Raw genomic sequence first — 15,439 nt, 5'->3', positions numbered from 1 at the left:
AGCTAGGACTACCAATTAGGAGTTCATCCAGTATAATTTTACTGGATTTCTTTTTATATGTTACATATTCTGGCTATTTTTTAAAAATTATGATAAAATATGCATAACCAAATTTACCATTTTAAATGTACAATTGGCTATTGGTTTTTAGAACTTTCATTCATTCATATCAGATCTAGTCAACAGATACTTAATGGGGATCAGCTGTGCGCCTTCTGAGGTTGGTAGAACCTTGGAAAATTATGAAAGAAACACAAATATGGTCCCTGTTCTCAAGAAGATTAAGCCTCATTAGGGAAACAAGATACATGTACAGCAGTTAAATAATAATTCATGGTAGGTAAGGCCTTGAATGCTCAAGGAAAGCTTTGTGTAAAGATGAAACTCAGCTTGGTCTGAATCACATAATATCCATCTAGTTTGAGAGGAAGGAGGAAGTGGGGAACTAAAATAGCCCATTGTCTTTCTGAGAATCGTTTGCTTTTCTAATGTTGAAATTCTCACTATTTTGTTTTTAAAATAAGCTGAACATTCGGAAAGGGGACATATTAGCACATAATTTATATTTTTTAAAATCACAGAAACAACTTGCTATGCAGACATTATTAAAAATATGGATGTATAGTGATAGAAGGGTTAAACTTCCTATTATAATTCTATGCAAATGTCTGTGTTCATGCAGCATTAAACTTTTCAATATGTTACCGCTTGGGAGTAGGTATTTCATTAGTGAGTTTAGAACAATTGAGGTTTATTGTTTTTATGAAAAATGTATAAAAATCAGCATGTAATGAAACACATATTTACTGAAATTAATCTTGAATGTCTGCTATTTTGCTAATCAGGTAAAAAGTTTAGAATGGGTGTATTTTGTGAGTAAAGAGTGAATTCTGATTAATTGTGAATGATCTTATACTGACACTTGATGGCAAAAGATGATGCTGATTTTGTTAGTATATCTATATTGGGTCAAGGATCTTATCTGGGTTGAACATAGTGTCTTAAACAATGAGAATTATAAAGTTGAAACAGTATGTTTTCTTTGTTACCTCTGCAGACAGGCAAGCCTACACTTGGGACCCCCATGCTCACGTGATATCAAGAGGAAACGAAAGCCTGTGGCCACAGCATCTCTGTCTAGCCCAAATGCAGGTAATTAGACCCTAGTTGTTATTTGTTGAGCACCTGACACTGAATTAGGTGTTTTATATACCCTTCCACTTAACTTTTATGATGAGGTAGGTCATTTTATTCCCATTTTATGTGGGAAAACAGAGAATGCAAGAAGTAATTTCCCAAGGTTACACATATTTTAAGAATTTAAACCTAGTTCTGTCTGACCCTAAAGTCTGTTTTTTCACTGTGTCACACGGGTTTCTTAAGTTTGAATCCCTATATTTCACTAAAAATAATCTTCAGTCATCTGCGCTTTTTTTCTATTACAGATAAGAAATTAGATCTTTGTTAATGAAAATCCCAGTAGGGTGGCAGTTTAGTCAGTAGACAAGGAGCCACATGGGTTTATTTACTTTTTAATTTAGTATATAGTACAGTACATTCTCACTGTTTTTATGTATAATAGAGTGCTAATATTTTACCTATCATGAAATTCCTAATTAAAAACAGCTTTTCAAGTTAAAAACTTTTCATTTTCTGAGCAAAACTAGTTGGTAGAAAGCAAAATAGTGGTTTTCACTGGTGACCAGGAGAAGACATAAAAAATCTCATGGATGCTGGAAATGTTCTATATCATGAACTAGGTGGGGATTACATGAGTATATTTATATGTAAAGATTCACTGAACTACATACATTTATGATTTATGCACTTAACTTCATCTATGTTATCCTTAAATGAAAACAAAGGGGGATAGTTATTTATATCAGCAAGAATATTGGATGTCTATAGATCTTTTTCTTTGGAGTTCAGAGAAAATAGTTAAATGTAATAAGTAATCATAGACAATCCTTTAGGTTATTTCAATACAATTTAGGATGAATTACTCTGAATAAAAAGATCATATCTGGTTATAGGACCTATCAGAAATACCTACACTTCTTTTGTTTTTGTTTCTGGCTTTTTATTATGTAAGTTTCAGGTGTACAATATTATAATTCGATATCTATATACCATATAAAGTGTCCACCCCAAAAAAGTCTAGTTATTATCTATCACCATATAGTTGGCTCCCTCCCCTTTTCACCTATCCCCAGTCCCCTTCTCTGGTAACCACCTACAGTTCTTTTCTTGATGATAATGAATTTGTTTTGTGGAAATTGAGTATATCATAAACTATTTTATTTTCTTTAGAAAAGACTATATATTATAATAAAATATGTATTTATGTATATTGTACATAGAGCAGAGCTATTGATAGTTGAATAGAGAGTAGAACTTTGACAGATGGGGAAGTCTTTCCCCTAACTTTACTTAGTAAATTTCAGCATGCTCTGAAATTGACCTCTTCAAGCTTCTGTTTGACGTTTTTGTTTTGTTGTTGTTATTAATCCTCACCCGAGGATATTTTTCCATTGATCTTTTAGAGAGAATGGAAGAGAAGGAAAGACAGAGAGAAGCATTGATGTGAGAGAAACACATCGATTGGTTGCCTCTTGCCCGAGGCTTGACCAGGGCCCGGGCTGGTGAGGAGCCTATAACCAAGGTACGTGACCTTGACTAGAATCGAACCTGGGACCCTTTGGTCCGCAGGCCGAGGCTTTATCCACTGAGCCAAACCGGCAGCTTTTGTTTGAGAAGACTGCTTGATAATGGTTCAGACTAAGATTGTCATGATAATCGATAATCTTAATCACAGGTCTAATGACTATAGTACATTTTTTTAGTGATTTCCACATAGCCATGTCTTAAGCTAAACCCTTTGCATACATTATCTCACTTAATGTTTGCAACAACTTTATAAGGTGGATGCTGTTTTTATTCCCAATACACGAGATATTTTAGCCGTAGAGAGGTTAATCAGTTCCCCAAGGTCACATGGTTGGCACATTGCAGAGCCAAGGTCAGACCGGCTTCCCTGTGACTCTAGGGCTGCACTCTTAGGTTTTCCATAGGATAGGATTGGTTCCAAATTATGACTCTGCTCAAAACCCAGGTCTTCATCCAGTCTGTGGTATTGGAAGCATTAAAACACAGTCTCCCCTCTTTTATCTTTTTGTTCTTTTTTTCTCTTTAATGTCCAGCTTCTGTTTTTTTGCTTTTAATTGTTTATAAGAAAACATTGAGAAGAATTTAAAATCCTTATTCTATATTCAAATTGGGAAATTTTCTGGGAGGTATTAAACAAGATTTGAGCATTAAACATTTCCCTCACTGATCCAAACTCCTCCCCTCACTTGTTGACTAAGGCTTGCTTCACTGAACATTTTCTTTTTTTTCTATCCACAACCTGAGTGCCCCATGGAGGTGAAGGACATAGCCCGAGCCCGCGCCATCAGTCAGTAGAACAAATGGGCTTGCTCTGCCTAACATTGGGCCATCTCAGATTCCACCTCTTTTATAGAAATGACTGATGAAGAGAGGTGCGTTCCGCTTTGCCGCTGTATTAATACACATCAGGGGCCAGCTCCTGGCACTAAATCACGCTGCTGCATACATCTGTTATCGGATTCTTCACCAGTGTGATGAACAAGACTGCAGATAGAGGCTTCCTTGTGTCATTCTTTATAGGATTTTCCTAAAAGAATAAATAGCTCAGATCTCTGCCAACAGTCTCCCCTGTCACTGTGATGAATTCAGCTTCTTTCTTAAACATGCAGCCACAAATCTTTCCCCCTTTCCCCTCCCCCACTGGTGGGAAGTTTTGAGTTGAAATTGACTGAATTTAAAGATATTAATAAGGCTAGAGAGGTGCAGAGCAGAAAGGACTAGCGTGCCTTGCCTTTTTGTACTAGTATTAACAAAAGGCCAAGGAAAAGGACCTTTTCATACGATCATTGAGTAGATCCTTCTTGAAAGTGTAGCACTTTTATTTTCCTCTTTTAATGTCCACTCCCTTTCTCTTTCTGGCTTTATAACCACAGGTGCATGGTGCACAGAGCCACTGTGGATCTGAGTGAGTGACCGTATAAACATGCTTGTAACGCCCAGAACACCAGAACAGGAAATACCCAACATGTCATTACCTCATGCCAAAGTGAATTTGCTGTATATTCTCTTAAAGAATGTAACTGAGCCCCCGCCAGTTTGGTTCAGTGGATAGAAAGTTGGCCTGCAGACTGAAGGGTCCCAGGTTCAATTCCAGTCAAAAGCATGTACCTCTGTTGCAGGCTCAATCCCCGACCTTGGTCGGGGCACGTGTGGGAGGCAACCAATTGATGTGTCTCTCTTACATTGATGTTTCTCTCTCTGTGTCTCTTCCCCTCCCACTTTCTCTAAAAAAAAAATCAATGGAAAAATATCCTTGGGTAAGGATTAACAAACAAACAAAAAAAGAGAATGTAACTGGAAAAGAAAAAATTGGTTATTTTCTCCAAAACTTGAGATTAAGTAGCTATAAAAAACATAAGGAACTCAGATAAAAACCAGACTTCATTTTCTCGAGATGATTTTCTTCATCAGAATGGCAGAGCAGAGCCTTTGGTTACAAATCCCGTACCTTCACAAAGTAAGCACATGGCTCTAGGTAAAGGAGAACAGGATGACAAGATGTTGTATTCAGAGCCCTGATTATTTTGTCATCCCAAAGCCTGTTCTGACTTTTGTGTCTCTGGGATAGGATGAGTGTCCTTGGAGTATTAGTCAGAAGGGTAACCAATAGTTAACCTGTTAGTTACATCAGATTCTGAATATCAGGCCAGCGATGTGGGAGATGTAGGTGCAAGGGCAGGCATTTTTATCTGTTTTGCTGCTATTGTACCCCCACCCACTAAAATAATACACAGCACATGGAACAATCTCACTAGATATTTGTTGTATGAATATGTGAACAGAATCTATTAGTTGAAATAGTTATTCTCAATATTATGCTAATCCAGTGATTGGATTCAGTAGTTTTATTTTAGGTTCACTCGTCTTGGGAGCCATAGGACAGATTCTTACTGCTCACTATGCCTTTTTAAAGTTTAAATGGTTTTTAAAGTTAAAAAAATTTTTTAGAAAATATTGAATGGCTATAAAAGAGCACTTATAGAAGATATATAAGGAGTAAAGAAAAATGATACAGCGAATATCCATGTACCCACCATCGACTTTAAGAAAAAGAACATCCCCTTTAAAAATCTTTTTTCTACTCTCCTCAGAGGTAACCATTATCCTGTTATTTATTTTTTGTTAATCACTTAATCATTCTTTGATTTTTAAGTTAGTTTTAAGACATATGTATCCCTAAGTAATACATTATCTAGTTTTGCATGTATTTAAATCTTTTTTTAAATGGAATGTCATATTTTATAAGTTATAAGTTTTACCCAATTATGTTCTTGAGATTCATTCATGTTTCATCCTGCGATATATATGGTATTCTATTATATGAACATGATGAATATACTACAATTAAACATTCTTGATGGACATTTGGATTGTATCCATTTTATGCTATTGTGAAAAACACTGTTGCTGTGTGAGAGAACACGTGGGAGAGTTTTTTTCTGGGCCACTTCATACTCCTTAGGATGGCTATATAAAAAACAAAACAAAACAGGAACAGCAAGTAATCCCTTTGTGATTACTGATGGGAATGTAAAATAGTGCAGTTGCTAGGGAAAATAATATGGTGGTTCCTCAGAAATCTAAACATAACTTTTTGGCCAGAACTACCACCTCTATATATAAAAGGCTAATATGCTAAGTGTCCGACCGGTCGCTATGACACACACTGACCACCAGGGGGCAGACGCTCAACACAGAAGCTGCTGAGCTGCAGTGACTTGGCAGCGGCAGTTCTTGGGTGACGCACCCCGAAACCAGAGAGGAGGGAGCCCGAATCCTCTCGGGGCTGTGTGATTCCACCTTCAGCCATGGGTTATGTTGTTGCTGGGGCACTGTCGGCCCGAATCTGGTTTACTGCACACTTGCATTTGCATTCCACACCCTGCACCACAGCAACTTTGCAGAGTGCCCTCTCGCACTCCGGGACCTCTCAGATGTCAGAGAGCCGGTTTCAGCCCGATCCCCGCAGGCCAGGCCAAGGGACCCCACCTGCCGGAGGGACCCCGCTCACTCTGCAGATGCCAGGGAGGGCCCGCGGGAGATTGGCTCCAGGGCATGTCTGGCCCTTCTCACCCAGGCTCACCCCGTGGGCCACCTTCTAATTAATTTCCTTTCAATGACTAACACAAAGGGGAAGAGGAGAGGCACCCCCTATATGTTCTCTAGGCCTTTTAGAAAACATGGAGCTGTTCCTCTGGCCTCATACAGGTGAATCTACAAGAAAGGTGATATTGCAGACATCAAAGGAATGGGCACTGTTCAAAAAGGAATGTCTCACAAATGTTACCGTGGCAGAACTGGAGGAGTCTACAGTTACCCAGCCTGCGGTGGGCATTGTTGTAAACAAACAAGGGCAAGATTCTTGCCCAGAGAATTAATGTACATATTGAGCATATAAAGCACTCAAAGCTGAGATAGCTTTCTGAAACGTGTGAAAGAAAATTATCAGAAAAAGAAGGAAGCCAAAGTGAAAGGTTCCTGGGTTCAGTTGAAGCGCCAGCCTGCTCCACCCAGAGAAGCACTTTGTGAGAACCAGTGGAAAGGAGCCTGAGCTGCTGGGACCCATCCCCTGTGAATTCAAGGCATGACAAGTGCAAAAAAATAAAAGACCTCTGTACTGTTAAAAAAAAATCTAAACATAAAACTAACATGATCTAGCAATTCTGCTTCTGTGTATATACCTGAAAGAATTGAAAGTATTCAAACAGATAGCTATTTGTACACTCGTGTACTAACAGCATTATTCACAATAACCAAAAGGTGGAAACAACTCAGATGTTCATTGCTGGATGAATAAATAAGCAAAATGTGGTATATTCTGTATACAATGGAATACTATTCAGCTGAGTGCCTTTGTGATTCAGAATGAAATTCTGATACATGCTGCAGCATGGATGAAGACATTACGCTAAGTGAAATAAGCCAGACACAAAAGGACAAATATTATATGACTCCAGTTATGTGAGGTACCTAGAATAGTCAATTTATGGGAACAGGAAGTAGAATGGTAGTTGCCAGGGGCTGGGGGAGGGGAAAATGGAGAGTTTTCATTTAGGATGATGAAAAAGTTCTGGAGATGGATGGTGGTGATGGTTGTGAAATAATGTAAATGTACTTAATGCCACTGAACTGTATGCTTAAGAATTATTAAAATGATAAATTTTATGTTACATATATTTTGCCATAATAAAAAACCATATAGCAAAGAAAAAGTTTTTCTAGGGTAGGGTTTTGCACTGTGGTTAATGACTATAGAGTAATGGTAAATATAGGTTTGTGAAATTTCAGTTAAATGAGTGAGTGAGTGTGTGTGAACACGAGAGAGAGGAAGAGAGAGATTGGATTGATTGATTTGTGTTGTGATGTCAAATGTATTTCTTGCTGATGTGATCTGAGATTCCAAAACATTGAAAACCACGGCCCTCAAGAAACTCTTGTACATGTGCCATAGAGTAATAGCTTGCACGATTATTTTTACAGTAACTCCCTGTAAGAAATTCATGTTTGAGTATATATGTGGCTATATATATAAAATGACCAAAGACCACCGGTCACCAGGAGGCTGCATGCTCGGCGAGGCGCACGCGGGTGGGTGGGGACTTGACTCTGGGTCCCATGTGCTGCGGGATTTGACTCTGGGTCCTTTGGCAGGGCCTGGGGTCCTGGGTCTTGTGCGATTTCCCGTGGGTCTGGGTCTCACACGATGGGTCACTAGTATATATATCTATATATAAAAAGAGGAAATATGCAAATTAGGCCAGGACGCCGTAATGGGTCACAACCAGTCAGGAGGAGGTTGTGCGTGTAGGTGAGGCCCAGAGCGGAGACAGAGACGGAGACAAAGACACGGGGCGGGTGAGCTGCCGCACCCTGGCTTGGGCTGGCCCCCCAGAGCTGGAGCAGACATGGACAGGGACAGGGGGGCCGGCCTGCAGCCTCCATGGCCGAGTGCAGGCCTGGAGAGGAGATGGCAGGCCCGCCTCGCGCGGAAGCAGCGTGGCTCCCTCCAGGTTCCCATGGGCGCCTGCGGTGCGCAGCTCCCATGGAAACAGCACAGCTCCCAGTGGCGCGCTGCAGTTCCCGCCTGCTCCCGCAGAGCAGTGGGCGGCCTACTGCGCGCGATATCGCGCTATGGGCTACTAGAATAATAATAAAAGCGTAATATGTTAATTAGACTGGGCAACCAAATGATCTTCTGGATGACCTTCCAGACGAAGCCAGGGCTGCGAGGGCTGAGCCCCTTGCACAATTTTCGTGCATCGGGCCTCTAGTATATATATAAATCCTTGGATACAATCTGATATTTTTTATTCCTTTTCATAAAGAAGAAAAAGTACTGGTCATGACCTACTAAGTTGATCTTGTGACCACAATTTGAAAATTACTGTTCTAGGTTACATTCCAGGAGTGGAGTTACTGAGTGGTAGGGTAAAAACGGAACTCTCTACATTTTGCTTTTTGTTAGTGTATATTCACCATTGGCACAGTGGGTGTGAGGGTGGTTTACTCTGCTTGGGGGCATTTGGAAATGTGAAGACAGTGTTTACTTGTCCCAGAGACCAGGGAGTGCTTTTGGCATTCAGTAGATGGGGTCAGAATGGTAAGTGTCCTAAAATATACAGGACAGTCCTGCATAAGCAATTATTATTCTGTCTAGAATGTGTTTGTGTTCTTGTTGAAAAACTGGGCCTGATTGTGTGATTTTCTACCATTTTCCTTATTATCACACTGTTTTTTGGTGACATTGTCATGGAGTGTGACAGAAGGAACATAGGGCTTGGAGTCCACTGAGTTTGAATCTTGCTACTTAACCAGCTCTGTTTTGTCCCTGAAAAATTTATTTGCTCTCTGTATGGCTCATTTTTTGATCCAGAAAATGGAGATGACAATACCTACTTCTAAGAGTTTGCAAGAAATGAGATATGAATGCAGTGTTTACATAATACAGTGCCTAGCACATAAGTGCTTTAAGAAGTGATAGTTACTACATTATGAATTTGTATTACTGAATTTGCTTACTTGTTCATTTAAACCCATTTTTTCAGGTAGAAAAATACTTACCTTTGTTACATCTGGCCTTTATTTCTTTGTAAAGAAAAAAGAAAAACCTTATGTGGCCACTTGGGTTAGTAGGGCATAAGATAAAAGGATTAAGAATATTTTGGGTTGAAGTAACGTTCATTCTAATTTGTCTCCCCTGGATTTTTTCTCTTTTTCCTTTTACTGTAGCAATCTCATCAGTTCCTGTGGATGTGATGGAGCCAACCGCACCAGCGCCACAGGCCCCGAAATCTCCCAACACTGAGTGGCTGGTCAGGACCTCTGCCCCAGAGAAAGCCGCCGATTCAGCTGCAGCCACATTTTTTAAGATGCCACAAGAAAAGAGCCCTGGATGCAGCTAGAGAGCAGCAGTTCGCCCACCAGGAGCCAGCGGGTGTTGTGAAACAAATATTAGATTTTGTGTTATATAGTCTTGCATATTTCAATTGATATTCCCAGTCTGTTTATCACTAGGACTGGCTCCTTCCTCTTCAAACAAAGCAGTGGACTCTTTCTCTTAGAAAATCATATTGTGGAAATGTGTGTCTTTTTTAAAAAGTAAAGTATTGGGGCAGCAGTTGTTTTAAAAAGTCATCCTATGCTATATTTGTTATTGCTATTGCTGTCTCAGCAGTTACCTATAGCTCCATTTACAGAGCTGTTGCTTTTTTGCAGGTGTGTCTTTTTTTTTTTCTTGAACAACTAGTAACTTCTTTGCATACTTCTTGTGTAGAGCTTTTAATATCGCTTGAGGAAGTTCCCAATTTGCAGGCAGTTCCGGTCAGACTTAAACACTGAGTTAAGACCTGTGTGTGGAGTTGTGCTTGCAGTAGGTAAGGCTTGCCTTTCAGCCTGGCCTTGCTTTACTCACAGTGCCAATCAGATAAATCCACCAAGGTCTCAGTTTGGAGCCTCAGAAGTGACACCAGCAGCAGGGACTTGGGGACTCCTTCCAGTCTCCTAGATGCCCATGGGATCGCCAGCAGCTGCTTTGTACTTTGCCTCATCTCCAAAGTTGGTGTTCTGTGGAAAGAGGACATTTTACACACACACACACACACACACACACACAGATTGAGGTAATGAAGATGGTTCAACTGTACAGCAAACTTAGAATAGTCAGTGGTTTGTGTCTTAATACTTCATGTTGCAGTGTAAGCCTTTACATACTAAACGGGATTTTATTGTTAGTTTACAGGTCAATAACCTGCAGCAGATATTCATGCTCTATTATAATAATGGCTTCTTGGGGTTATACTTTGGGGAGGAAAAATGTCTTTTGACATGCCTTTATATTTGCCATGTGTATGACAGCTGAGCTGCCTGTAGAGTTATGTACACATCCATGCCTGAAGTTGATGCTCTTTTGTCAAGATGAGGAATAAGTGACTGCCTAGAGCTGCTGGAGGAAGCCACCCTTTCTAAAGAAAAGATTACCCAGCGTCTTGCATTCAGGGCCCTGGTTGATAGAAGGGTTCTTGTTTTTTACAAATTTAGTACATTTACTCTGAAATACGTAGACACTGGTCTCTAAGTGCCCACTGCTCTGGCGCTGTTCTAGGGGATGCCCGCTCTTGCACCTGGACTTTTCTATGCTTCATTAGGTGCTGAGTGGGACAGAGCTTCCTCTCCCTGAGGGGCAGATGTCCCTTTCCCTCACTGAATATGATGGCAGGCTGCTTTATCGTGTTCCCCCTAAAAATTACAGCTCTTGTCAGTGGTAGCTCCAGGATTTCCTCATCTGAGGGGTTGGTGTGAGTCTAGTTGAGGAGGGGACTTAAGCTAAGTTTATGTGGCACTTTATGTAAGACTGAGACCATGTCAGTTGTCCCTAACAAGGAATAGGGTGGAGGAAGGGTACATGGAGATTGTGGGGTGAGGAGCAGTGCTGAAGCCAATGCAGCATCCCTGTTCTCATGTGGTGGGGAGTGTACTGTCCCCTGCAGGCTGCACCCCAGCCATGGAGAAGGTGGAATGTCTGTTGAATACAATATAGCACGACTGAATTGTTTAGTGGTGAAAGTGGGTCTTACTGTCATAGGTGCATTCTTACCTAGTCCCCATAGTGTCCCGAGGCACACACTTCTAACATACTTTTTTGGATTTGAGGGAGAAATCCTTGGACATAATTTCATTTTCTTTGCACTAAGCTTTGTGGCTCATGCAGAGATTGGTCCTGTGAGCATAGGCTAGTAAGACCTCCATAGTTCAGGTCGAATCTTTTCTTCATGGCATGTTGTCTGACAGTTCTCCTTTCTACCTGTAATTAAAAAGTAACACGTATACAACTTTACATTTTAAACATCTCTATGATGTAAAGGCAGGTGACTGCTGCCATTTTACAGAGACAAGAGCAATCACAGTTTAGTGATTTGCTCAAAATCACATAATCAAGCCAGTATTAAAATCCCAGGCTTTCAGACTTTCTCTGCCCTGGGTTTTAATCTCTTGTTTGTCATTGAGAGACCTGAGTCGCTCTGGGACCTATGTTTTTGAAACAGTATGTGATGGGGTAGCCCACTTGGGTCCCCCTGCCTGTTCTCTCCCTGTGGCGGGTAGTTCTTTTATCCCTCAATAAATTCTGTTTCCACCAAAAAAGTAATAATAATACAATAGAGAGAGAAAGAGAGAGAGGAAACAGTATGCCATGAATGTTTATCATCTTTCGTGGGCATGCTTTTCTACATACTTCAAATACCTTCAACAGGGATCACCAAAAAATGTCATATCTACCTATAATAATTGGGGAAGAAAGTTAATTGCCTAAGAAAATAGCAATTAAGCACATTAGTACTTTGCAACACAAGTTTTTAAATTGTGTTCTTGTAAGCTGCTGCATGAGCCTGCTTACAGAATTACTAACTTATTCTGCTGGTTTTCTGTATGAGTCAATTTCAGAGGAACCTTAGAAACGAGTGTATTTTGAACCTTAAATTTTAAGTCTTTTTTATATAGCAAACTATATAATGTCATAAATTAAGAAAAGTCTGTTATCTTTTAACAAAAGATATAATTTCAAAATCAGGTTTTGTCGTATGTTAAAAAATAATTCCTTTGAGGTTAATCCTTGAGCTTACATGTATTTTATCTGCTCGAAAGTAATAACAGGCTGAGTTCCATGTTCTTATTTCAGGGTTCTGGATTGTCCCAACTGTCTACACATCTGCCTGAATCCTAATCCTGTGTATTTTCCAAATAGGCAAAACTCAAGACATCATCTACTACTGTCATTCATAAAAGTTTTGCTTATGAGTTTAAGGGAATTTAAGATTATTTTTCAGATGCAGTATTTTAAAGGGAACAACTTTATTTGCATCACAACTCTTGTTGCTTTTTGATAAGAACTGTTCAGAAGAGGAAATTAGTAGCAGATTAAATGGTGCCAAATTTGGGGACAGATTATGGTATTTGATGGTGTGTGCTTTTAACTTGAATTCTTTAGAAATCAAATGCATTGTTTTGCTGGGTTGTGAAACAGGCTGCAAACAAGGCCAGTTAGGCAGCAAAATGACCAAAAGCTTAAATAAATCTAACCTGTGCTGCTTATGGCATCTTTGGTAACTAAAACTCCACACGTAGAACAGGGAATGAAATTCTTTATGAGTTCCAAGTAGATTAATCTGACACATCTTTGCATTTTAGAATCAGAAACACAATTGAGACCACAGCAGTGGGAGTCTGACGCTGCAAAGGAAAGGGGCAGTTATCACAGAAGTCGCTCAGAGAAGGGAGCTAGGCTGGCACTGGCACTGTTGATGTGCTTCTGAGCCATACGTGTTTTGTTCCCTGGGCTTTGTAAAAACAGCATTAGGGGCCATCGTCAGTATTCTGTGTCTGGTGAGCTCTATCTGGGCTGGGATGAGAGCAGCGTGGCTTACTCCGGCAGCTATGAATGTAGTCTAGTTAGGGGCCTGGCTTGCAGGACCTGTGTCATGGTTCAGGAATGGCAGGAGGGGTGATAGGAGCGGTTTGCGCTTGCTGTCAGCTGCTTCCTTTGCTAATGCTCGAGCTGTCCATTTTACTTGTCAGTATTTCCTTATCTCCCACTCCAGTCTTGACAGTGGAGTTACTGATGGTGGCAGCAATCAAGAGGGGATCCTACCCAATGAGACACTGGTAAAGAGGGAAGAGGTAAGGGAAGTGGTGGGTTCCTCTATTAGCACCAACACACAGTGGCCCAGAGATGCTTTCGCTTATGTTAAGATCACAACAGATGAATGTCAAATGCCTGGGAGCAGCAGCATTGAACAGTACCAAGGAAAAGGAGTGATATTGCTCAAAAGTGTGGATTATAAGGTTTTTAACAAGCCCAGCAAAACAAACGTGACTAAGAAGAAAATTTCCTGCCACTATCTATAGACAGGCACTTGGTAAAATTGCCAAATTTGGGGATAAAAAAAACTTAAAGCACAGTATTGAGGAATGGGGCATGTCCTGAGGATGTTCACCATGGAGCAGTCTTGGCAAGGTCCGAAGTGAGAAGGCGAGGGGATGAGGGGTAGGTGCTTACGGTAGTGTGCTAGCCTGCCTGGACCAACAGTATCAGCTCAGTCTCCCTAGACCCACTAAATCTGAAATGGTGGGAACAGCAACCTTTTACAAGCTCTCCAGGGGACTCTGGTGCAGGTTGGTGTTTGAGAGCCACACGATTTTCCAGTTAAAAACTTAATATACTGGTAACCTCCTGAGCTCTGAGGTATTCTTACATTACTCTCCATAAGAAGAGAGATGTTGCCCTGGCCGGGTGGTTCAGTTTTTTGGAGTGTTGTACCATAGACCAAAAGGTGGCGGGTTTGTTTCCGGGTCAGGGCATCAAAACTCTAGAAATCAATTCTATTTCTAAGAATTGGCTAGCCCTGGCAGGAGCAATCTCTCCCCAGCCAGAAAGGGTTCTTAAGATGTCAAAACATCATACCCAGGTTGAGGGTTCGATCCCTGGTTGGGGCATGTACAGGAGGCAACCAATTAATGTTTCTCTCTCCCTCTCTAAAATCAATAACAGAAACAGATCCTCAGGTGAGGATTTAAAAAGTAATGAGATTTTATGTGTGTGATACTTTGCAGCCACTGTTAATGTCTTTTTTCCCATAGCCTTTCCCTCAAGCTCCTGAGAAATCACCTGGAAATATTGAGAAAGGATAATGTGGAGAAAAATGCCATCAAGGCCAAATTTAGATGGATGGAAACAATGTTTTAAAATATAAGTGGATTAAAATATAGCCATGAATTTTTAGTCTGTGAGTGAGAGTCATTTTTCACGACAGTAAAACATTTGTGTAAGATACTGCCATTCATGACTATGGTTCTTGTTCATTGTCTCTTAGTTTCATGGGAAAATGTTACGTGTTTTCAGCGTCACAGTGCTGAAGCCTTTAAAGCACGACTCACAAACGTGAAACAGAAAAGAAGTTGGAAGAGAAACCACCCTGAGGACATGGCTTTTGTAGTAAATACCTGTTGGGTTGTCAGTAATCTTTGGCTAGGACTTAATCCCAGTATTCACAACATGTAAAAATCAATGTTCAGTTATCCCACATAATCACATCCTATTGTCTTACATTTCAAGTAGTGCGTCTACAGGGGTTGAGGACCAACAGCACGTTATATATAGATTGACTCATGGGTTCAGTGTTTCAGAATACAGAACTTTAATCTTAAAAGTTTTGAAATGACCAATTTTTTTTCTTTAGATTTTATTTGTATGAATTGGGCTGGGCCCTAATTGACTACTAACGCTTATGAACCCAAGTTCTCTTGGGGAATATGTGTATCTAAGGAGGAGGAGGAGTCTAGTCTCATTGCCTTGGATGCTCATGTGGTTCTGTGCCCGGGTCTTAATTTATAAAGGTGACTGCCCGGCTGGCGTGGCTCAGTGGTTGAGCACTGACCTATGAACCAGAAGGTCATGGATTGATTCCTGGTTGGGGCACATGCCCGGGTTGTGGGCTTGATCCCCAGTGGGGGGTGTGCAGGAGGCAGCTGATTAATGATTCTCATTATTGATATTTCTATCTCCTTTCTGAAATAATTTTTTAAAAGTTTATAAAGGTGACTGAGTGAGGACATGTAGAGGTCAATGCCATTGAAAGAAAAGTTTTATGTTATAGTTTACCTAGAAACAATGCACAACTTGCCATGCCAGGCCACAGGACAAACATCAGATTTGGAACAGGAAGCAGAAGACCAGGAGCAAATGATAGGTGTAGGCCAGAGCCTTTATGGGGGTTTCCTC

General features: G+C 40.6%; 1 protein-coding gene and 1 long non-coding RNA gene across 2 annotated transcripts in view; both read left to right on the top strand.

Annotated features, from left to right (window-relative positions):
- The window catches only part of GPATCH2L (G-patch domain containing 2 like), a 50,126-nt gene extending 40,325 nt beyond the window's left edge, over window positions 1–9,801 (top strand). Inside the window, 2 exon segments of the mRNA XM_023762183.1 lie at window positions 1,058–1,152; window positions 9,397–9,801. Of these exon segments, the coding sequence (XP_023617951.1) occupies window positions 1,058–1,152; window positions 9,397–9,569 (268 nt within the window). The 3' untranslated portion in view covers window positions 9,570–9,801.
- A 428-nt stretch (window positions 9,802–10,229) lies between these two features.
- LOC111827865 lies at window positions 10,230–14,440 on the top strand. The gene is made up of 2 exons (XR_002831613.1): window positions 10,230–12,446; window positions 14,312–14,440. It is a non-coding gene; the product is annotated as an uncharacterized LOC111827865 (long non-coding RNA).
- Window positions 14,441–15,439: the final 999 nt, after the last annotated feature.

Source organism: Myotis lucifugus, unplaced genomic scaffold (assembly GCF_000147115.1).
Source record: "Myotis lucifugus unplaced genomic scaffold, Myoluc2.0 scaffold_235, whole genome shotgun sequence".
In the NCBI taxonomy this organism is placed as follows: Eukaryota; Metazoa; Chordata; class Mammalia; order Chiroptera; family Vespertilionidae; genus Myotis; species Myotis lucifugus.
Note: the sequence above shows the minus strand (reverse complement) of the source record. Positions and strands in the feature narration are given on the sequence as shown.